General features: G+C 38.7%; 1 protein-coding gene across 6 annotated transcripts in view; it reads left to right on the forward strand.

The window, feature by feature from the left end:
• The window catches only part of CNOT1 (CCR4-NOT transcription complex subunit 1), an 83,150-nt gene that overhangs the window by 4,902 nt on the left and 52,261 nt on the right, over window positions 1-25,987 (forward strand). For 5 of the 6 annotated variants that reach the window (XM_027516397.1, XM_027516399.1, XM_027516398.1 and 2 more), the window contains exon 2: window positions 20,382-20,657. In XM_027516397.1, coding sequence (XP_027372198.1) covers window positions 20,556-20,657 — 102 coding nt within the window. In that variant the 5' untranslated portion in view covers window positions 20,382-20,555. Of the gene's footprint in view, window positions 1-20,381; window positions 20,658-25,987 lie in introns of those variants that run through there. The other variant, XM_027516401.1, reaches the window with a different exon arrangement.

Below are 25,987 nucleotides of genomic sequence, written 5' to 3' on the forward strand. Positions count from 1 at the left end.
GTATTCTTGCCTGGAGAATCCCAGGGATGGCGGAGCCTGGTGGGCTGCTGTCTGTGGGGTCGCAGAGTTGGACACGACTGAAGCGACTTGACATAGCATAGCATAGCATATGCTGATATATGGATTGTATTCTATTAAAAGTGTGAAGAGACTTTCCTGGTGGTCCAGTGGTTGAGACTTTATGCTTCTACTTCAGGAAGTGCTGGTTCAGTCTCTGGTTGGGAAACTAAGATCCCATGTGCTGTGTGGCCATAAAATAAATAAAATTGCGAAGCTATCCACACAAGGCTATTAAATGTTTTTTGAGTTAGTATTAAGGTTCCATTGCCTTGAGTAAAATTGGCATATTTGAAGTGACATAGTTATGAAGTAAGTCAGCTCTTGATCAATTTGTTTTTATCCTTGGCAGAGCTTTCATTTCAAACCAATTTATTACCTGTCGACTCTTATACCCTTGAATATTTCCTTATTCCTTGCCAGGTGGGTTCTAAGAAAGTTTTACACTAAATCTTTCTAAGCCTGGAAATACATAATTTGGGGGTGTCCACAATTTGAATTATTTATGCTGGTGCTCTTTGTTCTTTAGGTAATGAAGAGATATGTATACCATGTATAAATAGTCACTATTATGGCATGAGTATTTTAGGAATAATCCTCTTCCCTTTTCAAACAGTTATGCTAGAGGTTACAGCAGTTGAGATTGTCTGTCCAAAGGTAAAATTTAAAAATTCCTTGAAAGTATTTCATTTTGATTTTTGTCTTTTCCCAATCAGTAAGCCCTCAAGGACTTTGGCAACTACAAAATGTTGGTATGATAAATTGCTTTAATATACTGACCTAGTTTTGGGATATGTGTATAGCTTTTTAGAGTTCTTCTGTGTTTGGGTTTTAGTCACTAATTCTCTTAATGTGCTATTATCTACTTTGCTTTCTACCCTTGGCTCCCCTTTGGTTTATTCTCATCATCTAGAGTGATTCTTACAGTTTTAAAACTAAGGTCGTGTCTTCCGTTCAAACTGTTAATTGATTCTCCATCTGTCTTTAGTAAAAGCCAAAGAAAGTCCTTTCATCATTAGCCCTGCCCTGTACCTTCTCAAATATTCCACCTTCCCCCTGCCAACTTACTCTCTCCCTCACTAAGTTTACTTCAGTTACAGTTGACCTCCATGTCTTTCATGTATCTCAGCCAATCCAAATAGCTTCCAGAATTGTCTTTATGATAAAATGTAAAATTCTCAAATGGATTCTGCACATTCTAGAGAAGAGACCCACAAATTGAGTCCACTTACCTTCAGAAGGCATTTCTTCTTGGCTAGTAACAGAATGAATGTGTTGGGAGGTGGGTGTACAGTAATTTTGTAGAAGTACTCACAGGACTTGGCATATGGCTCTACTCAGGGCTGTGATTTATTACAAGAATACAAAGCAAAATCAGGAAAGCAAACATGCTGAGTCCACCTGCCAATGCAGGATATGCAGATTTCATCCCTGGATCAGGAATATTCCCTGGAGAAGGAAATGGTGACCCATTCCAGTATTCTTGCCTGGGAAATCCCATGGACAGAGGAGCCTGCCGGCGTACAGTCTTTGAGGTTGGAAAAGAGTCGGACACAACTTAGTGGTTAAACAACAGTCAAAGAAAACTAGGGCTTGTTCTCCTGTGCCTGAGCCTCTCCCAGTGGGAGTCACGCAGGACTCACTTAATTCCTCTAGCACTTGTGACAACACATGTGTATGAAATGTTGGCTGGCAAGGAAGCTCGTAGAGACTCAGTGCCTCGGTTGGTCATGAAGGCACCTTCTGCCTACCACATAGAAAAATTCGATTCCCAGAGGGAAAACAGCTGTTCAGTATAAGCCACTTTTTTGGGTACAGTTTAGGCACAGTGAGCCTCATTCTGGGAATGGGAATTCTCTCAAAATCCAAGTACTGACAACAGCAAAGAGCCAACCTGGCAAGTCTTCCTAAGGAGAAGCAGTCTCAGGCCTTCTCTGTTAAATTAACTCTTTTCTGCACAGGGAATGAGGTTCAGACCTCTGTAGATTGGGATTTCTGTATAGAGAATCTTGGAATATGCAATAAACTTTTATTGACCTTTTGTTTTTGAAAATTAATTTTTTTTTTTCAGGGAAATTTTATTTTATTTTATTTTTACTCTAACAATTTTTAATTTTATTTTATTTTTAAACTTTACAATATTGTATTAGTTTTGCCAAATATCGAAATGAATCCGCCACAGGTATACATGTGTTCCCCATCCTGAACCCTCCTCCCTCCTCCCTTCCCATACCACCCCTCTGGGTCATCCCAGTGCACCAGCCCCAAGCATCCAGTATCGTGCATTGAACCTGGACTGGCGACTCGTTTCATACATGATAGTATACATGTTTCAATGCCATGCTCCCAAATCTTCCCACCCTCTCCCTCTCCTACAGAGTCCATAAGACTGTTCTATACATTAGTGTCTCTTTTGCTGTCTCGTACACAGGGTTATTGTTACCATCTTTCTAAATTCCATATATATGCGTTAGTATACTGTATTGGTGTTTTTCTTTCTGGCTTACTTCACTCTGTATAATAGGCTCCAGTTTCATCCACCTCATTAGAACTGATTCAAATGTATTCTTTTTAATGGCTGAGTAATACTCCATTGTGTATATGTACCACTGCTTTCTTATCCATTCATCTGCTGATGGACATCTAGGTTGCTTCCATGTCCTGGCTATTACAAACAGTGCTGCGATGAGCATTGGGGTACACGTGTCTCTTTCCCTTCTGGTTTCCTCAGTGTGTATGCCCGGCAGTGGGATTGCTGGATCATAAGGCAGTTCTATTTCCAGTTTTTAAAGGAATCTCCACACTGTTCTCCATAGTGGCTGTACTAGTTTGCATTCCCACCAACAGTGTAAGAGGGTTCCCTTTTCTCCACATCCTCTCCAGCATTTATTGCTTGTAGACTTTTGGATCGAAGCCATTCTGACTGGCGTGAAATGGTACCTCATAGTGGTTTTGATTTGCATTTCTCTGATAATGAGTGATGTTGAGCATCTTTTCATGTGTTTGTTAGCCATCTGTATGTCGTCTTTGGAGAAATGTCTATTTAGTTCTTTGGCCCATTTTTTGATTGGGTCATTTATTTTTCTGGAGTTGAGCTGTAGGAGTTGCTTGTATATTTTTGAGATTAGTTGTTTGTCCGTTGCTTCATTTGCTATTATTTTCTCCCATTCTGAAGGCTGCCTTTTCACCTTGCTAATAGTTTCCTTTGTTGTGCAGAAGCTTTTAAGTTTAATTAGGTCCCATTTGTTTATTTTTGCTTTTATTTCCAATATTCTGGGAGGTGGGTCATAGAGGATCCTGCTGTGCTGTATGTCGGAGAGTGTTTTGCCTATGTTCTCCAAAAGGTTAATTCCCATCTTAGCTTCCTTCGTCTGACTTTTCATGTATGGTTACTGTTTGTATTCTTCTAGATAGTCCGCATATAAGGACATATACACACATGTAGCTTGCTTTTATCCCCTAATAGATATTTCCAGTCTTTCTAGGTAGCTCCTCTTTTTTTTTTAGTGTTACATAATATTCCATTTTTTGATTTGCTTAACCAGTGCCCTTTTGGTGGATCCCAGGCAGTTCTGAGTAAGTTTTTTAAAGAGTTGGTCATTTCCTGGGTGAAGAAGGAATCAATTAAAAGACAAAGTGCAGAGATAGGGGGGCTTAGGGGCCTAAAGCTCTCTTTTTTTTTTTTTTTTATGATGTATTATTATTTATCTGAAATTCAAATTTAGTTATCCTACTTTTTTACTTTTTGGCCACACTGTGCGGCATATGCTGAAGCTCTTATTTTTCATCACTTTCTTTAAGATTGGTGATACTTATATCAGGAAATGGCATTAAAACAATTAGATTCTTTAAAATACTTATTTGGAAGTTATAATACAAGTTGTGTTTTTTAAATCCTGTATCTCCTGCCCTATTATAACTGTGTCATAATTCTTCTACTTAGTAGCTGCAAGTTCAGCTATTTCTCTTTAAAGTTGGGATAATACCTTTCTCAACAAGTTACCAGGTTTAGATAAAATGACATAGTTGACCGTTGAACAATGTGAGAGTTGAGGCACCAACCCCATTGCAATAAACAACTAATGGGCAGTTTTACTGTTGGCTCTTTTTATCTGTAGGTTCAACCAACTTTGGATGTGGTACTGCAGTATGTATTTATTGAACAAAAATCCACATATAAGAGGACCCTCTCAATTCAAACCCTTGTTTAAGGGTCAGCTGTAGGTAAAATGCTTAGATTAATTCTAATTATTAAAGTATTTGTTGTGATTATGCTTCTGTAAGTTATCCTATTATGTACACAGTAATTATAACTAGAATTTTAATAAGTGAGCCAACATTTTGGATGAATGACTTGGAGCTGTACACAGTAAATTTAGAGTCCCTGCCTACTGGAGAAATATTAAACATCAGGATATATATTTTAAGTTAGGGCGGGTTTGATCCCTGGGTCGGGAAGATCCCCTGCAGAAGGAAATGGCAACTCCAGTATTCTTGCTGGGAAAATCCATTGCACAGAAGAGCCTGGCAGGCTACAGGACATGGAATCGAGAAGAGCTAGACTCAACTTAGCGACTGAACAACAACAGGGGTTTAGTTGATCATGAAGTGAGCTCTTTTAAGGAAACCAAAGTGAAAAGTGGGACATCGGGGAAAATTAGTATTGGTTGCTTCTGGATGCAAGAGTAGATACTTACTCTGATTTATATGGGCCATAGCACTTTACAGCTTTGTCCAGTATGGTAGCACTACCCACATGCAGCTTAGTGTGGCACAGGGGAACTTAGTTTCCCAACCAGGGGTTGAACTTGAGCCCCCTGCATTTGAAGTGCATAATTTTAACCAGTGGACTGCCAGGGAAGTCCTTAATTTTGCACTAAGATGAGTTAAAATTAAGTAATATTTTAGAAATTGAGCCTTTTGGTCACTAGTCACATTTCAGTAGCCACATGTTCATAGCTGCCATATTGAACTGTGCAGTTGTAGAACATGTTGGGAATGAGAAAAGAAGGCTCAACTCAGCCTCTTTTAGTCAGAATGCTACTTTTAAAGACTTAGTAAAGAAAACAGACTTGTAGACACAGTCAGGAAAGGAGAGGGAGGGACAATTGAAAGAGTAACATTGAAACAAACCTTTGTTGTTCAGTCGTGTGGGATTGTCTGCCACCCCATGGACTGCTGCATGCCAGGCCTCCCTGTCCTCCGTCATCTCCTGGAGCCTGCTCAAACTCATGTCCATTGAGTTGATGATGCCATCCGACCGTCTTGTCTTCTGTCGTCCCCTTCTTCTGCCTTCAGTCTTTCTCAGCATCAGGGTCTTTTCTAATGAGTCAGCTACCATATGTAAAATAGCCAGTGGGAATTTGCCGAATGATGCTAACTGGTGCTCTGTGACAAACTGGAGGGGTGGGATGGGGGTTCAAGAGCGAGGGGACATATATGTGTCTATGACTGATTAATGTTGATATATGGCAGAAACTAACACAATATTGTAAAGCAGTTATCCTCCAATTAAAAAAGCCTATCACAGGCAGAGCCTAAAAAAAAAAAAAAGACTTAGAGAAGAATTTTCAAGGTCAGACTTTGGTGTTAGTAGAGAATATCTGAGAATTCTGTGTGTTTTTAATAATGGAAGTTGGGGGTTCAGTAAACCTGATAGCCTTGGGCCTAGTCTGTTTGGCTTTTTTAGGGGGGCTTCTCAAAGTACCTATTGATACCATATTTAAACCTAGAGCAAGCAAGTTAGGTGATACTATGCAGGTTGCTGGCCTCTGCTATGAATAACCAAATTACCTTTACAAAGATGTCTCTGCTCTAGCCAAAAAAGGAATCAGTGGGAGGGACTTTCCTTATGTTACAACAACAGACTGTGTCAAGTTATACTTTTCTTAAACTAATCCCAGAGCTATTTGTAAAATCGGTGGTTTTGTAACTTTAAAATCCACAAAAACCCATCTCCAGAGTTTAAAATGCAGCGTTCTGTTCTCTTTCCCCGAAGATTTTGACTCTTGGTGTAAGGTGACGTTTAGGAATCATCATTTTTGGCCATGCCATGCAGCTTGCATGATCTTAGTTCCCTGATTAGGGACTGAACCTGGGCCCACAGCAGTGAAATCTTGGAGTCCTAACCACTGGACTGCTAGGGAATTCCCAGGAATCAGCTTTTTAGAAAAGAATTTTATTTTTTTTTTGGCTGTGCTGTGTCTTCCTTGATGTGCGAGCTATTCTCTAGTTGTGGTGTGCAGTCTTTTCATTGTGATGGCTTCTCTTATTGTGGTGGCTTCTCTTCCGTGGAGCGTAGGCTCTGGGGGATGTGGGCTTCCGTTGTGGCACGTGGGCTCAGTAGTTGCAGTTCCCGGGCTTTAGAGCACAGGCTCAGTAGCTGTGGCAAGTGGACTTACTTGTTTCTCAACATGTGGGATCTTTCCGAATCAGGGATGTCTCCTGCATTGGTAGGCAGATTCTTTACCACTGAGCCACCAGGGAAGCTCCAGGAATCAGCATTTTAAATACTGTTCCCCCCCCCCCCCACTCCTTATATACAATTGCCTTGTTGCAAGCATTGCAGTAAATTCTGTATTCTGCTAAGCCCCTTGAGGTCAGTGTTTATTTTTGTGTTTTCTGTAGCATCTAAAGTATGCACATGGTATATGGTTAGGCTCAACTGTGAATTAAAGGAAGGTACAGGCCATCTCTAGAAGATGATTCTTATGGTATAGTATAGTGGAGTAAACTGCAAAAGAATCATTTGACATTTTGTATAATCCTGATAAAATAAGGAATAATAATAGTGAAACTTTCCAATTAAAAATATTTTCAAAGTTTAATGAACTTGATCTTGTTTCTGTAGTAAGATTTATGTTAGTTTTATGCTTGAAAGAGCTACACATACTTTAATAATCCCCAAATTATTGACAGTCATCTTGAGCAAGAAGTTTCACTTTTACATAAATATATGATACATTCAGAGCATTTTTTTCAAGACATTCAAAAACTTTAAATTGAAGTGCTTAAAGATAAAGGCTTGTCCTTTTTATTTAGTACTGACTTTTAGAAAAATGTGAATGTATTTTGAGCCCAACATTAAAAATAATGATGTAAAAGTATAAAGATGTAACCTTAGTTTGAGAATTTGTGTGCATAGCAGCATTGCAACTGTCTTGAATGCCATTTGAACAGAGAAGACAAGAGATTTAAGGGTTTCAGTTGCTCCTGTCAGGAGCCAATGACTCAGCTTTACCATATCATCACGGAGACCAGTCAGTCACAACTTCGTCTGCCTGTTTACCCTTCTTGGCATGTGGTATGTAAACTTCCCCAGCAGCTCCACCGAAAAGATTGACAGTTGCTTACTTTTCAGCTAGCTGTTAAAGGTGATGTTGAGGTGAAAGAGCATCATCTACTGTGCTTGTGATGGGTACCTTCTGTTGTTCCCATGAGGGCTTAGGAGATCCTTATCTCTGCTATACCTTCTACCCCTTAAAGATAAACCCTTTTGGGAAAGCTTTGGTATAGCTGAGAGATTCCCAGGAGGTGCAGTGGTAAAGAATCCACTTGCAAGTATAGATGGGGTTTCCATCCCTGGGTTGGGAAGATCCTCTGGAGGAGGAAATGGCAACCCACTCCAGTATTCTTGCCTGGAAAATTCCATGGTCAGAGGAGCCTGTAGTCCACAAGGAGTCGAACACAACTGCGCTAGCTACTGGAGAGACAGAGCACTGGCTCAATAGTTGTGGCAAATGGACTTAATTGTTCCTTGACAGGTGGGATCTCCCCGATTCAGGGATTGAACCCATATCTTGTGCATCATTGGCAGGCAGATTCTTTACCACTGAGCTACCAGGGAAGCCCTAGGAATCAGCATTTTGAGTACTGCAGATACACACACACACACACTATAGCTGAGGCCTAATTTTACAAATGGGGGGAAGCATATATGTTCAGTCACTTATTCAAGGTCATTTACCCTTTCGTTACATGTAATTAATGGTCTTAATGGCTTTAAATTTTGAATTTTTAAAAATAATTGCTTAAACTTACCTTGAATTTTTTACTTTGTAAAAATTACCATATACTTATAAAAATTTAAATACAACTTGAGTACAAAGTCAATTTTTGGAAATCTCATCATGTGCTGGTAATTCCTGCTTATAATTATGAAGGTAATACATGCACCCATCCCCGGTTTTGTTAAGAAAAATTCTTTCACATGTACAGAAAAAAGAATAGTACAGTGAACAACCCTGTAACGTCTTCCTAGATTCAAGTTAACATTCTGCCATGTTTATTTTCTCTACATTTCTATATTTTTACTGAAGTATTTGATCATAAATGTTTCAGCATGCATCTCCTACAAATTAAGACTTTCTGGCATATGATGTGTACATGATCAGTTGTGTCCGACTCTTTGCAACCCCATGGACTATATAGCTTGCCAGGCTCCTCTGTCCATGGGATTTTCTGGGTAAGAATACTGGAGTGTTTGCCATTTTCTTCTCTGGGATTTTCCTGACCCAGGGGTAGAACCCGCGTCCTGCATTGCAGGCAAATGCTTTATTGCTGAGCCACTGGGGAAGCCCTGTATTATTGGTGATTCTTGCCTGAATTGGTTTTTATACTGGGCAGGGATATTACAAAATGGCAACTTAATCTTTTATACTTTTAAAATTTGTTAGCCAGCACCTTTCTGTACGAGGTACATCTTCTCCTTCCTCTTTAAGGGTGATAATGGATTCAGGAATTCTCATTCCCTGTGTTACGGTCATAGGCAATTTTTTTTTACCCTGTGATTTATTGGAAGGAACTTTTACCCATAGTAGCGTACTGCAATTACAGGTTAGATAACACATTTTCATTTAATCTTATAACTATGTTAGAATGCTTAACTGTTTGGATTTTATTTTCATCTGCACACATGAAGAACTTAGAATTCATAGAAAGAAATTTGTGGCTGCCAAAAGTAAATTTGATCACCAGTGTGGATTCAGAAATGTGTGTTCCATGTTCTGTTCCCTCAAGCATTTCTAAGTGATGTGGCATTTGGGGTAGATTATAGAAACATTGTTCATAAGTCCCTTCTGGTGGTCAAATAGACCTAGCATTAGTAACAGTCCTTTTAATTGGCTCTTGTGTCTTTCTGACATTATCCCCCTGAAACTTGTGAGTGTTTCCCGTTTTTGTCACAGGATGATCCAAATTCACCTTGCGTCTTCCTTGTTTAAAAATCCTGGAATTAGTCATGTCTCCAAGGAATCTTGATTCTTCTTAGTATTTAGAAACCAAGATCCAGAAGTTAGATGAGTTCCTTGCTTCTGGGGTATCATTGTTTCTAGGGCTTTTAAAAAATTGAGACAGAATTGATACATAACATTGTAAGTTTAAGGTGTATAATATGTTGGTTTGATACATTTATAATGTAATATGATTGCCTTTGTAATGTTAGCTAATACATCTGTCAACATCATACAATTATTTCTTACGGTGAGAACAATTACTGTCTTAATAAATTTAATGTTTATTATACAGTTTTGTTGTCCATAATCACTGTACTGTGTATTAGATCCCTAGGACTTATTTGCTAGTTGCAAGTATGTACCTTTTAAACATACATTCCCTCACCCCCTGGGTAACCACCATTCCACTATGTTTTTTCAAGTTTGATTTTTTAACATTTTAACTTATTTTTTATTGAGTTATACTCAATAGTTACAGGCATACATCAAAATGATTTGAAATTTGCATATATTTCAAAATGATCACAAGTCTAAATGTTTATTATTACACATAGTTGTTAAATCTGTTTTTTCCCTTTTTTCCTGACTTCTCAGATTTATTCTATTAATCACTATAGTCAGCATGTTGTATATTACATCCCCAGGACTTAAACTTTATAACTGGAAGCTTGTACCTTTAACCACCTTCACATACTTAATGCATACACCTCTGGCAACCATCGGTCAGTTATCAGTTGTCTGTATAAGTTTGATGGTAGTTTTTTTTTTTTTAAAGATTCCACATAGAAGGGAAGTCATAGTCTTTGACTTATCTCACTTAGCATAATGTTCTCAGACCCAACCACATTGGGACAAATGGCAGGATATTTTTCCCCCTCATGGCTGAAGAGAATTCCATTGTATACAGAGTTGACCCTTGAATGATATGGAATTAGGGGCATGAATTCCCATGTATAACTTTGTAGTTGGTGTCAGTATGTGCAGTTTGGCATCCAGCCACAGATCATACAGTGCCATAGTACATATTTAGCATAAAAACCTTTGTGAAACCTTCGTTTGGTGGACCCACTCAGTTCAAGCCTGTGTCTTTCAAGGATCCATTGTATGTACTGCATCTTCATATGTTCGTCCATTGACAAAAACTTACGTTATTTCCGTATTGGCTATTGTGAATAATGCTGCAGTAAATACAGGAGTACAAATATCTCTTTAATAACCTGTTTTCATTACTTTTGGATGTATATGCAAGTGGGATTGTTGGATTGTATGGTTGTTTTATTAATATCTTGAGGAACCTCTACGTTCTCCATAGTGACTGAACAAGTTTATAATTCCAACAGCAGTATATAGGGCTTCTCTTTTCTCCACATCCTTGCTAACTCCTCTTGTCTTACTGTTGATAGCCATCCTTATAGATGTGAGATGATACCCTGGTTTCAATTTGCATTTCCCACAAGGATTAGTGATGTTTAGCACTTTTAATGTTGGCTAGCTGTTTTGGTGTCTTCTTTGTCCACTTAGTTCCTTTGCTCATTTTAAAATCAGATTTGGGACTTAACCTGGTGGTCCAGTGGCTGAGACTCAGAGCTCCCAGTGCAGGGGTGGGGGGTTCAATCCATGGTTGGGAAACTAGATTTTAGATGATGCAACAAAGAATTCCCGCAGCTTAAATATTTTTTTTAAGTCATATTTGTTTTTCTTACTGAATTGTATGAGTTCTTTATAAACTTTGGATATTAACCTCTTGATACATGGTTTGCAAATATTTCTCCATTCTATAGGTTGTCTTTTCATTTTATTCTTTTGTTATACTGAAGCTTTTAAGTTTGTTGTGGCCTGATTTTGTTCTTTTTTATAATTGCCTTGGCTATTCAAGATCCTTTGGTTACATACAAATTTAGAATTTTTTTTTCCTATGGAAAAGGCCATTGGAATTTTGATATTATGTTGAATTTATTGATCGCTTTGGGTTGCATGGACATTTTAACAGTGTTAAGGAACACTTTCCTTCCTGTATTTATTACTATTATTTTTCTGATGCTTGCTTTCAACAAAGTCTTATAGTTTTTGTTGTTCACTCTAATATATTTTATTAGACTCAGGACATTTTTGTTTATTTGGCTGCACTAGGTCTTAGTGGCGTGTGGGTCTTGGTGAAGACCTAGTAGCACTGGGTTCAGTTTGCAGCATGTGGGGCCTAGTTTCCTGACCAAGGATTGAACCTGGGCCCCCCTTTGTTGGGAGAATAGAGTCTTCAACCACTGGGTCACCATGGAAGTCCCAGAAATTTTTCAAATGAGTTCCTGTTGATACTTATATTTCAAATAAAATGTTTCAGGTTTTTTAAACTTTTATCTTTTTTAAAAATATATTTTTTAATTGAAGGATAATTCCTTTATAGAATTTTGGTGTTTTCTGTCAAACTAAACTTTGGTCTTTACTACATTGATCTGCACTGATTCTGGATGCCTATTCATTTATTTGCTGTGTCCAGTAATATATAAATGTAGCTTAGAATTGCAGTAAAATATTACTGCTAAAAGTAAACCTGTTGAGTCAGATTTCTTTGGTTTCTTTCTGTCCTTAAAAATATATCCCACTCTACATCAAGAATGTTCAGGATACTGTGTTAGTTGAAGTATTTGTTTTTACTGTGTTCTTTATTATCAGCTTGATACTCGGGTTCATTTATGCTTTTTGTTTTTTTCTTATTAAATATCAAAGATGTAAATAATGGTTCAGAAGTCAAAACCATATAAAAGGTATAATCAGTGAATTTTTGTTCTGATTCCTGTGTCTACTACCCACTTCTCACCCACTCCAGTGTAGGTAGCTTTTTATTAGTTAATGGCTGATCCATCCATGTATTTTTTGCAAAAAAAAAAAAAAAGCAACTGTGTTTATGTGTGCATATATACAAAGTAAAAAGTAGCATTTATAGAAATTAAAGCTTTAAACAAAGAGTAGAATACTTTGTACATTATCCGAGATGTTTGTTCTCCAGTCACCAACTCATGACCGTTCCTTTGCTAGGATAAATATTGCAGTGAATAATACTGTGTATATGTTATGTTACATGTGTGACGTGTATAGATTTCTTAGTGGACTTAAAAAAAATGGAATTTTAAATGAAAGCCTCTCTGTAATCTCTGTTAATCTATAGCTTGTTTTCTCTGCACATGTAAACATAGATGTGTTTATGTGATGGCATCATGCTATTCAGAGTATTGCAGCTTTTCACTCAGTGTCATGAATATTCTTTTATGTTAACACTTAAAGGATTAACTGTAAACCACAACTGCCTGGTATTCCTTAGATTGGATGTTCAGCAAATAATTTTTAATATTGTGTAGTGTTTTTCATTTAAAATGTGAAATAATTTTATATAAGTTGGACTTCTACGTACCATTTTATAAGCTTTTCTTCATTCTGCACTGTGTAGTGGATGTTTATAGCAAAACTACATTTTAAATGTCTAGTTCACATGTAGGGTGGGATTCCATTGGATGTAGGTAGCTAATCCTTTTACTGCTATATATGTGTGTGTGTGTGTAAAAGATACTAGAGACAATATACATATATACTTTGAGCAATATATATACATATGTTCCAAAGAATAGCAAGAAGAGATAAGAAAGCCTTCCTCAGTGATCAATGCAAAGAAATAGAGGAAAACGACAGAATGGGAAAGACTAGGGATCTCTTCAAGAAAATCAGAGATACCAAGGGAACATTTCATGCAAAGATGGGCTCGATAAAGGGCAGAAATGGTATGGACCTAACACAAGCAGAAGATATTAAGAAGAGGTGGCAAGAATACACACAAGAACTGTACAAAAAAGAGCTTCATGACTCAGATAATCACCATGGTGTGATTACTCACCTAGAGCCAAACATCCTGGAATCTGAAGTCAAGTGGACCTTAGAAAGCATCACTACGAACAAAGCTAGTAGAGGTGATGGAATTCCAGTTGAGCTATTTCAAATCCTGAAAGATGATGCTGTGAAAGTGCTGCACTCAATATGCCAGCAAATTTGGAAAACTCAGCAGTGGCCACAGGACTGGAAAAGGTCAGTTTTCATTCCAATCTCAAAGAAAGGCAATGTCAAAATGCTCAAACTACCGCACAATTGCACTCATCTCACATGCTAGCAAAGTAATGCTCAAAATTCTCCAAGCCAGGCTTCAGCAATATGTGAACTGCGAACTTCCAGATGTTCAAGCTGGTTTTAGAAAAGGCAGAGGAACCAGAGATCAAATTGCCAACATCTGCTGGATCATGGAAAAAGCAAGAGAGTTCCAGAAAAACATCTATTTCTGCTTTATTGACTATGCCAAAGCCTTTGACTGTGTGAATCACAATAAACTGGAAAATTCTGAAAGAGATGGGAATACCAGACCACCTGACCTGCCTCTTGAGAAACCTATATGCAGGTGAGGAAGCAACAGTTAGAACTGGACATGGAACAGCAGACTGGGTCCAAATAGGAAAAGGAGTACGTCAAGGCTGTATGCTGTCACCCTGCTTATTTAACTTCTATGCAGAGTACATCATGAGAAACGCTGGGCTGGAAGAAGCACAAGCTGGAATCAAGATTGCTGGGAGAAATATCAATAACCTCAGATATGCAGATGACACCACCCTTATGGCAGAAAGTAAAGAGGAACTAAAAAGCCTCTTGATGAAAGTGAAAGAGGAGAGTGAAAAAGTTGGCTTAAAGCTCAACATTCAGAAAATGAAGATCATGGCATCTGGTCCCATCACTTCATGGGAAATAGATGGGGAAACAGTGGAAACAGTGTCAGACTTTATTTTGAGGGGGAGGAAGGGGGCTCCAAAATCACTGCAGATGGTGATTGCAGCCATGAAATTAAAAGATGCTTACTCCTTGGAAGGAAAGTTATGACCAACCTAGATAGCATATTGAAAAGCAGAGACATTACTTTGCCAACAAAGGTCCGTTTAGTCAAGGCTATGGTTTTTCCAGTGGTCATGTATGGATGTGAGAGTTGGACTGTGAAGAAAGCTGAGCGCTGAAGAATTGATGCTTTTGAACTGTGGTGTTGGAGAAGACTCTTGAGAGTCCCTTGGACTGCAAGGAGATCCAACCAGTCCATTCTAAAGGAGATCAGTCCTGGATGTTCTTCGGAAGGAATGATGCTAAAGCTGAAACTCCAGTACTTTGGCCACCTCATGTGAAGAGTTGACTCATTGGAAAAGACCCTGATGCTGGGAGGGATTGGGGGCAGGAGGAGAAGGGGACGACAGAGGATGAGATGGATGGATGGCATCACTGACTCGATGGACGTAAGTTTGAGTGAACTCCGGGAGTTGGTGATGGACAGGCAGGCCTTGCAACAATTCATGGGGTCACAAAGAGTTGGGACACAACTGAGCGACTGAACTGAGCTGAACTGAATATATACATATATTGTTTCTAATATCTTTAATATTAGGAAAAGTACCAAGAATAGACTTAAACAGTCTTTGTCTTCCAAAGTTGCCGTTTTAATCTTTACATAGCCATATCCTTGGTAGATTTCTTTTGTCCTTGGTAGATTTTTTAAAAATTACTTTGCTGTTTATTTGGCTGTACCCAGTCTTAGTTGGCAACATGTGGGATCTACAGTCTTTGTTGCAGCATGTGAATCTTCTAGTTGTGGCATTTGGGATCTTTTTTAGTTGCAACATTCAAACTCTTACTTGAGGCCTGCAAACTGTTAATTGTGGCATATGAGATCTAGTTCCCTGACCAAGGATTGAACTTGGGCCCCCTGCATTGGGAGTTTGGAGTCTTAGCCACTGCACCACTGGAGAAGTCCCTGAAGTTAGTAATTATTTAGCAATTTGAATCCCTGATATATATGGAGACCAAAACTAGGCACTGCGTATGCACATGAAATGCTCCTGGGCCACAGATCCGTTACAGTTGAGGAGTATCTTAGAATCTCAGATTTAGTGATCTTGAAATAATTTAACATCAAAACATTTTGATGGAAAGCTTTTGAAAGACACTTTATTGTTTTGCACTTATCTATTTCAATAAAGATGGCCTATAAAGACATTGTGACCCAATTTATATACACATTATGATGCTAAAGGTTAATTGGAAGGGTCTTAACAACTTGATAGGGCAGCTACTGAGGCAGTTAAATTAAAAATTATCTATCATTTACTCTCATGTGATTGTACTTCTGACTAGGAAAATTTCAGTGGATTGTCATACCTTTTGGTAGAGTCGGAATATAAGTGCAAAATCCTAAGCTTCAGTTTATAGTTTTTCAGATACGCAGTGAACTCCTTGTATGGGCCATGTAGTGCTTGTAATAAATTGATGAACAGTAGATAATTATGATCACTGCTTTCATGGAACTTTTATATGAAGAGATAGGCAAATATGTTACCCATGTTTGGTGATACAATGTGGAAAGAAAAAAGACTGGTTGGGGGGGGGGTGCGGTTTGCAATTTAGACAGGGTAATACTCACTGAGAAGGTGACATTTGTGTAGACTTGAAGTAGTTAGCCATATTGGCATCTGGAAGAAGATGGTTCCAGGCAGAGGAATCTAAGGTAGGAGTATGCTGGAGAAGCAGCCAGGAGGCCACTGTAGCTAAAGGGAACTGAGCAGAGGGGAGTGAAGAAGAAGGCTAGAACAGCACCAGTGGCTAGGTTCCCTCAAGCTGTGTTTATTCATAGGCCATTGTAAGGGCTCAGGCTTCCATTCTGAGTCATTGGAGGGTTTTGAGCACAGGATGACCTTAGTGTTTTATATTTGGAAAGTCTTTTTGTCTTGTTGAGAATAGACTGGTGTGGAGCAAGGGTGCAAACAGGGAGACTAGTTCGGAGGTTAACATAGTAATCCCAGAGAGAGATGATGATTCTTGGTTATAGCTGTGGTGAGAAATGAATAGATTCTGTAGAGCCAAAAGAATTTTTTGACTGATTACGGTGAATGGGAAATCTAAGAATTTGGCCTGAGTAACTTAAAGATGGAGTTGGTATCAACTGAGATGGGGAAAACAGGTACAGGGATCGAGCCCATGTCCCTTGCACTGGAAGCACGGAGTCTTAACCACTGGACTGCCAGGGAAATCCCAGGGGCTCATTTTTGAACACGTTGTAGTTGAGGTGTCATTAGGAAATTAAATAATACAGTTTTAGATATATGAGAGAAATTTGGGTTGGAGATAGAATTTATAGAAGTTATTGCTATATGTAGTTTCTAACACTTGTAAGACTGAAGTATATCAAGAAAGTGAATGTAGAGAAGTCCACAGATTGCAGTACTGTGAGGTCAGAAGAGGAAGGGCTGGTAAAGGAGACTAAGTAAGAGACCAGTGACATGGCATTTTAGAAACAGATTAACAGAAGTGGATCTTGGAGAGACAGATCAGTTTGTCTAAGGCTTCTAGATGGCTAAGGTGATCACATGTCCTAGTTTATACCTGTTGTCTTGGTGTAAATTGTTAATGGTACCCCTTTATTTTCGGAAGCATCCTAGTTTGGTTAATAAATTATGTTGTCACCCTACTAATAGATCTCATAAAGTGAGGGCTTAATTGGGCATTAGTTTAATGCATTAACTTGCTTATGTAATGAAGATTGACTTGTTGAAAAGTGTGTTAGACTAGTATTTTTATCCTTTGCAGTTCTTTTTTTTTTTTTTTGCCACGCCTTGCAGCTTCGGGATCTTAGTTCCAAGGATTGAACCCTGGCCTCCGGCAGTGAAAGCACCAAGTCCTAACCCTTGGACTGCCAGGGAACTCCCTCCTTCGTAGTCTTTAGATGTTAATGCGAAAAAGTTGTAACCCTTGTTATGGAGTTCATGTCGGTAGAGAAGATATAGTTTGAAGTGCCAAAGCAAGCAGGAATTCATTTTATTGGAAGGTCAGTGAACACTTACTTTGCTGGATTTGTGCTGTACCACAGGTAAACCTGCTTTCCAAGTGGCACTAGGGGTAAAGAATCCGCCTGCCAAAATAGGAGACACAGAGAGAGACGATGGTTTGATCCCTGGATTGGGAAGATCCTCTGGAGTAGGAAATGGCAACCTGCTCCAACTGTCTTGCCTGGGAAATCCCATGGAGCTGGGTGGGCTTCTGTCCATGGGGTCACAAAAAGAGTTGGACATGACTTAGCAACTAAACAACAATATATTGTAAAGTAACTACTGTTCATATGAATAATATACTTTGAATAATACAAATTTGGGGGGTTTTTTGGCTCTTCTGGGTTTGCATTGCAGCTTAAGGGCTTCTTCTCTTGTTGCGGAGCACAGGCTCCAGAGCGTGAGGTCTTGGTAGTTGAGGCGTGCAGGCTCTCTAGTTGTGGCTTGAGGGCTTAGTTGCCCCGTGGCGTGTGGGATCTTAGTTCTCTGACCAGGGATTGAACGTGTGTCCCCTGCATTGGGAGGCAGATTATTCTTAACCACTACACCACCAGGAAAGACCTTGAATAATACAGTTTTAACTGAACACAACTTATAAAAATTAAAAATACTTTGACTTATACTTGCCACTAAAAACAAGCATTTTATTTTACTGTTGTTATTATTTGGCTGTACTACGCAGCTTGCAAGACCTTTAGTTCCCTGACCAGGGATTGGTACTGGGACCACGGCAGTGAAAGTGATAGGTCCTAACCACTGAATTGCCAGAGAAATCCCCCAAAATGAGCATTTTAGATTTTTAATAAAGAGGTCTTCTTTTGACCCCTTTTATTCACACAGTTCTGGTGATAATGTTATCTGAAGGCATCTTAGCCAAGGATTTCTGACTTTGAGTTTTTATTTTGAACTTGGGAGGGTATTGAGTGGTTTCTTGGACTTTTTTTTTTCTGGAAATGACTTGTATATAAGCTGCCTGGTTTAGCTTGGATGTGAAGATTCTTGAAACAACCAGTGGTATATATGTGTAGCTCTGTTCATTTTTCCTCTAGTTTCTTTGGCTGATATTTTACCAAAAATCTCAAGTAATCTACTTATTCTAAACTTATCTACCCTTCTGATGGGTTTCCCCCCCTTTTCTTTAAACTTTTCTTTGAAAAAGAAAGGTGGAAAATAAAATATATACTTGTGGGAAAACAATGTTAGAAACTAAAGATACAAAGGGCAGTCTTCCACACTTTACCTTCTTACGCAGAGGTAGTTATTAAATACTTACTCAACAAAAATTCCTATGTCCTCACCCCCACCTGCAGGATCTTAGTTCCCTGATCTAAGTTCCCTTAGTTCCCTGGGATGAAACCTGGGCCTAGGCAGTGAGAGTCCTAACCACTGGCCTGCCAGGGAATTCCCATCTGTGTCCCTTTTTTGGTCTTAATAAGTGTCTTTCCTGCACAGTTTTGCTTCATTTCTGTTTAACAGCTGCCTTGTTTCAATATACCATAATTTATTTCTTGTATTTCTTCATATTTAAGCAGTTACTTTTTGCTCTACTTTCTATTTGCTATGATACACAGTATTTCACTGAAAATCTGTTTCCCTTGAGTTCTTGAGGTAATATACATCAAAAGATACAGTCTTAATGGTGGAATTATAGTTTCTGGAGTAATGCAAAAATCACTTTCTACAATAATTGCCAATTTGAGTTTCAGAAAAGGTTGTACCAGTTAATAATGTTAACAATCTTGGTGAAATATGCCATCATCATACTATGAAGGAAACAACTTGCTCTAAGAATTTATAGCAAGCATGTTAGTTACATATAATGGATAGATATTATCAGTTTATCTTCGACTTCTTATATGGTATTACTTTCAGAGAAGGCAATGGCACCCCACTCCACTACTCTTGCCTGGAGAATCCCATGGACTGAGGAGCCTGGTGGTCTGCAGTCCATGGGGTCACTAAGAGTCGGACAGGACTGAGGGACTTCACTTTCACTTTTCACTTTCACGCATTGGAGAAGGAAATGGCAACCCACTCCAGTGTTCTTGCCGGGAGAATCCCAGGGACGGGGGAGCCTGGTGGGCTTCCGTCTATGGGGTCGCACAGAGTTGGACACGACTGAAGCGACTTAGCAGTAGCAGCAGCATGGTATTACTTTAGAATAGACAAAAATGCCTTGCCACATCCCCAAGATTCTCTTACTGTTTTTTTTTCTCCCCAGGAAGATGTAGAGAAGAATAACATAGGTAGAAACAAAACAGAACAAAGCAGGGTAGTCTTTCTACATTGTTAAGAAGTTATTAAAGGTTTAAATGCCCTTACCAAGGGGGTTTTTAATCTTCATGAATTTCCTTTACCTTATGTAGTAAGTCCTGATGGTAATGAAGTTATGAGCAGATTTCTGATTATGAAGCTGTGGATAAGCTCAGCTCCTTGCATTCAAAGATTCTTGTGTCAGCAGTGGTACTTGGTGAATTCTTAAAAACTTGGCGGGGGGGCGGTGTATGTGTTGTGATACAGAATAGTCCTGTATGTGTTGTAATATAGAATAGTTCCTGACTCAGCAGGTGGTTGGAATTAATAAAATGATAAGCATCCTGTCATTTTAGCTATATTGCTGCTTTTTCCTTTCTAAATTCTGTTACTGAGAAGTTTGAACAGTACAGGAAGGAATTTGGGTTCTGGGGTCCTTAATTTTAAGTCAGCTGTTCAAATACTGAAACATATATCCTAAAATACAGCTTTAAAACCAAACTACTGTCTGATTCTGAAGCAATACATAAGTAGTAAGGTGAATAAATGGAATCTTTTAAATAAGTTGTAGACAGTGTGGGAAGAGGGATTGAGAATGTCAGATGAATGTTTCTTTCCACAAGCCCTAATTTTAGGGTAATACTTCCTTGTGGCTTCTAAAGGATGTAGTGTAAATTATCATTGAAATTGTTACAGGAGAAGCCTCATGTTATAGGACATCTTGCGAAAAATACAATCTTTTATGAAGAGGATGGATGTATTTTCTTTTTATACTGCCCCTACCTAATTTTTCAAACTTGGCATTTTTTTTATCAGTAATGGTTGAGACGACATAATTTTTTAAAAGGTCCTTGGTTGTATTTCAGGTCTTAAGATGGAGAGTTATTTAACCTCTTTTAATCCTAATAAAAAATTAGCTAATTAAAATTTTTTTTATTCTAAACAGGTGCCATGTTTCAGAACAGAGTAAGACTCCTGGTAAAAAAGAACTGAAGACACTGTACGGACACCAGATACAGGCTGATTACAAAGAAAGCATTAACCTGCCTCTGAGGTGACTAAAGGGGAATAATGGTGATTTTGCGCCGGGCTCGGCCGCCTGCTTCCGCCCCAACCAGCAATGAATCTTGACTCGCTCTCGCTGGCCTTGTCTCAAATCAGCTACCTGGTGGACAATTTAACCAAGAAAAACTACCGAGCCAGCCAGCAGGAAATACAGCATGTAAGTAAACTAGTGAGAAAACAAGCATCATTAAAGGAATGAGTATACAGTGAAGAAAATTGGAAATTTATGTGGGTATGCTGCATGAAAAATGCCTCTTATTTCTAGTGATTTCAGCTTAATATATAGACGAGATCTTACTTCATTGCTTTTTTCTAAATTTTAGGATTCACAGATTTTGATTTTTCTATAAAATTTAGGAAATCTGATCTGTTTCATTTTAGTCGGTCCCGTTTTCTTTTCTGTCTTAAAGTGAGATATACTTCACAAACTATAAAACTGATCCTTTTAAAATGTAAAATTGGCTCGTTTTTAGTATATTAATAAAGTTGTTTGGCTGTCGCCATCTAACTTGAGAATGTTCGCATCACCTGAAGAGGAAACACCTGAATCCATTAGCAGTTGCTTTCCATTTCTCCCTCCCTCCAGCCACTGGCAACCACTAACCTACTTTGTGCCTCCATGGGTTTGTCTTTCTAAACATTTCATATAAATGGAATCATACCATATGAGGCATTTTGTTTCTGCCTTCTTTCACTAGCGTAAGTTTTCAAGGTTAATTCATGTCGAAGCATGCATCTGGATATTTAGGTTTGGTTCCACTTTTTGGCTGTTGTAGATATTGTGGCTATCAACATTCATTTACAAGTTTTGGGTGGATGTTTATTTTAAATTTTGAGAGTATATACCGAAGAATGGAATTGCTTGGTCATATGGTAATTCAGGAGAACTGTGGTGGAAACTCAGTAAAAATCTTGGCCAGCTCCACAGGGAGAACTGGAGTGGATATCACAGTGGTCCTCTGGGGGGCCCAGATGGCTTGGCCTTTATATCCATCTTGTTGTTTGAGGGCTGCCTCAGAAAGACATGTGTTCTTGAGTAATACAATTGCAGCTTAGACGAACACGGAAGGAGCCAATTGCAGGGGCACCTACAACTTCACCTTGAAGTGGGAAATATGGTGGCACTGCCTGGATTTCCCCCAGCAAGGCTCTATGTGGTCAACTTAATAGTATATTATAATTGGTTTGATCGTCTTCTCTACTCCAAAGACCTCAAGGTGTGGGACTGTCCTTTAGTCTCTGTCTCCTATACCTAACCTTTAGTGTTCAAGTGCATTTGAATTGAAATGAAAGAAGGAATAAATTATTTAGTAATTAATTTTGAACGTCGATGTTAGAATGTTTGGTTTTAGCCTTGGGCTGAGGTTTTCAGTGTGTACAGATTTTCTTTATACAAGTGTGGCCTCACTGGTACCTTTGCAGATAGCCCCCTCTCTTAACTTTGAGAATGGTAAGAAATTTAGAACTGGGATGGGAATAGGGTTCTAGTTCTTGACTCTGGATTTCCTTTGGTGATAGGTAAAGGCTTACTGCAGTTCTAAGCTGCCTAGTATTTATTTTTATAAATATTTAGGGGCTTCCCTCGTGGCTCACTGAATGATGCTAAAGCTGAAACTCCAGTACTTTGGCCACCTCATGCGAAGAGTTGACTCATTGGAAAAGACCCTGATGCTGGGAGGGATTGGGGGCAGGAGGAGAAGGGGACGACAGGGGATGAGATGGCTGGATGGCATCACAGACTCGATGGACGTGAGTCTGAGTGAACTCCAGGAGTTGGTGATGGACAGGGAGGCCTGGTGTGCTGTGATTCATGGGGTCACAAAGAGTTGGACACAACTGAGCGACTGAACCGACCTGAACTGAACTCGTGGCTCAGACAGTAAAGAATCTGCCTGCAGTGCAGGAGACCCTTGTTCAGTCCCTGGGTTGGGAAGATCCCCTGGAGAAGGGATCTTCTCCAGTATTCTTGCCTGGAGAATTCCATGAACTGAGGAGCCTGGTGGGCTATAGTCCATGGAGTCACAAAGAGTTGGACACAACTGAGTGACTAACACTTTTCACTTGTTGTGGCTTAAATAGGTTGACTGGAATTGTGTTCCTTTTGTTCTTTCTTCTGCTGACAAGTAGGAAGAAGGAATATTTATCAGATTTTCTTTAGATGTCTGAAATCCCTAAATGTGAATGAGCTGGCTAGTATTACTATGCTATAGGTGAAAAAGCAACTTGAGAATTTAATTTGCCCCCTTAGTCAGGGTTTTATGATGTTCTTTAGAGAGTAACTCCTATAGTTGTTATTTTCTTTGAAAATATTTGTTGTCATTATTAAAGAAAATATGAGGACTTTCCTGGTGGTCCATTGGCTAAGACTCCACACTCCCAACTCAGGGGGCCCTGGTTTGATTCCCCTGGTTTGATTCCTGGTCAGGGAACTAGCTCCCATATGCTACAATTAAAGATCAAAGATCCCCCAAGCTGCTGCTAAGACCCGGTGCTGCCAAATAAACAAACAAATTCGTAAATATTTAAAAAGGTACTATGTAAGTAAAATATAGAAAAATAAAATCAAGCCTGGTTTTCCTACTCAGCTTTTTAATACTTGAGTAATTTTTGGTTTGCATTAAAAGTATTTTTATTATAAAAACATTTTATACTGTTCTTTAAATGATAGTCTCAATAAATTTAAAAATTTTATTAAAATTTCAATTATTTCATCCATAAAATGTAATAATAAAATTGCAGTTTAAGATTTTATTAAAGATGATCTCAGTCACACATGAGTAGGTATAATAGAACCCCCATGAATCTGTCATCTGGTTTCATTTGAAACCAGACTGGTTTCATAACCAGTCTTGTTTCATCTAACCCATTCTCTTCAGTTGTTTTAAAGCAGATCCCAGGCATAATTTCATTTATGTCTTACCATAAACCTAATCTCAATACCATTATCACATCTTTTTTTAAAATGCTCAGTAACTTTTTTTTTTTTTAATGTTATTAGAGTATAGTTGATTTACAGTGTTGGTTAGTTTCTGGTGTACAGCAGAGTGATTCAGTTATGTGTATGTATATTATTTTTTGTATTCTTTTTCATTATTTTATATATTATTTCATTATTCAGGATACTGAATATAATTCTTTTTGTTGTAGAATAGGATGTTTATCCAGTAGGATGTGTTTATCCATTCTGTACAGTAGTTTGCACCTGCTACTCTCAAATTCCCAGTCCTCCTCCAAACCCTTGCCCCTGGCAGAATAGTTCTTAAGCATCAAATATCCAGTTAACATTAGCATTTTTTCAGTTTGCCTCATTTAAAAAAAGGTAAAAACTGTTGACTTGAGTCAGGACTTCTGCCCCATAGTTTGTTGCATTTTTATTAAATCTCTTAAAATCTGTGTTTTATCCTTCTTCCCTCCCCAACCCCCCAACCCTTGCAGTTATTTTGTTAAAGAAATCAGATTGTCCGGTAGTTATCCACTGTCTGAATATTGCTGATTACATTCCCAGGGTGGTATTTTACATGTTCTTTACTTTGCTATAAATTGATAATTAAATTTGGGAGCTTAATCAGATTAAGATTTTTTTCTCCCTTAGGACAGTTTTATGGGTGGCAGTGTATACTTTATTTAATTAGGAGTTCATAATGTCTAGTCTCTATTTTTGTGATTTTTGTCAGGCTTTGTTCATTGACTGGATTCATTGATTGTTAAGGATTGCAAAGTGGTAACATTCTAATTGTTAGCATTTTTTATTAGTTGAAATAGTTCTGTAAATGGAAACTTGCCCTTACCACCTGTAATTGTCTGGTTGCCTGAAGTATGATTTATATAGAGGAAGGGCTTGATTCTGTTTGCCAGTTTTCAAAATGACTTGTTTCCTAGCCTCCAAATAAGACCAATGAATGGTTTTTTAATATTAGAAATCTGCGTATTTTTTAACATATTTGATGTGTTTGAAGCCATTGAAAGTATTCTTGATATTCATCCATTATCCTCTTTGGCCACTGAAAGCTTATTCTTATCAGCTTCCAAGTCCTTTGACCCTATTTTAAATTAAAAAAAAAAAAAAATTGCCTCCTTCCTTCCTTGAGCCTTTGTTGCTGTGTGGAATTTCTCTAGTGGTGGTGTCCTGGCTTCCCACTGTGGTGTCTTCTCTTGTTGCAGAGCACAAGCTCTAGGTGCACAGGCTTCAGTAGTTGTGGCACATGGTATCAGTTGGTCCGTGACATGTGGGATCTTCTTGGACCAGGTATTGAGCTTATGTCCCCTGCATTGGTAGGCAGATTCTTAAACCACTGGATGACCAAAGAAGTCACTGAAGTTTTTTTTTTTTTTTTAATATGAGAGGCTAGAATAGGGAAAAAGTAGTCTTAGCTCCACCATCTTTTACTTAGGAGTTTGACAATTATGTCTTTTGTGTTAAAAGTAATCTTTTATGTCTCCCGCAAAAATTTTTCATGTTCTTTTTAATATGTTAAACTGTTTGAATAGGTGCACTGTTTTTTAAAAAGTAATCCAAAGCATTCATACAGATAATATACTAAAAACCCAGAACGAATCTTTTGGCTCATGGAGTCTGTTAATGTGCTGTTTAATAGACAGATGATTACTCTACATATACATTGTGCTAAGCTCTTTTCAATCACCTCAGATATGCAGATGACACACCCTTATGGCAGAAAGTGAAGAGGAACTCAAAAGCCTCTTGATGAAAGTGAAAGAGGAGAGTGAAAAAGTTGGGTTAAAGCTCAACATTCAGAAAACGAAGACCATGGCATCCGGTCCCATCACTTCATGGGAAATAGATGGGGAAACAGTGGAAACAGTGTCCACTGCAGATGGTGATTGCAGCCATGAAATTAAAAGACGCTTACTCCTTGGCTTCCCTGGTGGCTCAGATGGTAAAGCGTCTGCCTGCAATGTGGGAGACCCAGGTTCGATCGCTGGGTTGGGAGGATCCCCTGGAGAAGGAAATGGCAACCCACTCCAGTACTCTTGCCTGGAGAATCCCATGGACAGAAGAGCCTGGTAGGTTATGGTCCATGGGGTCGCAAAGAGTTAGACATGACTTCACTTTCACTTTTCACTACTCCTTGGAAGGAAAGTTATGACCAACCTAGATAGCATATTGAAAAGCAGAGACATTACTTTGCCAACAAAGGTCTGTCTAGTCAAGGCTATGGTTTTTCCAGTAGTCGTGTATGGATGTGAGAGTTGGACTGTGAAGAAAGCTGAGTGCCAAAGAATTGATGATTTTGAATTGTGGTGTTGGAGAAGACTCTTGAGAGTCCCTTGGACTGCAAGGAGATCCAACCAGTCCATTCTAAAGGAGATCAGTCCTGGGTGTTCTTTGGAAGGAATGATGCTAAAGCTGAAACTCCAGTACTTTGGCCACCTCATGCGTAAGAGTTGACTCATTGGAAAAGACTCTGATGCTGGGAGGGATTAGGGGGAGGAGGAGAAGGGGACAACAGAGGATGAAATGGCTGG

The sequence above is a fragment of the Bos indicus x Bos taurus genome, chromosome 18 (genome assembly GCF_003369695.1).
Source record: "Bos indicus x Bos taurus breed Angus x Brahman F1 hybrid chromosome 18, Bos_hybrid_MaternalHap_v2.0, whole genome shotgun sequence".
Taxonomy (NCBI): Eukaryota; Metazoa; Chordata; class Mammalia; order Artiodactyla; family Bovidae; genus Bos; species Bos indicus x Bos taurus.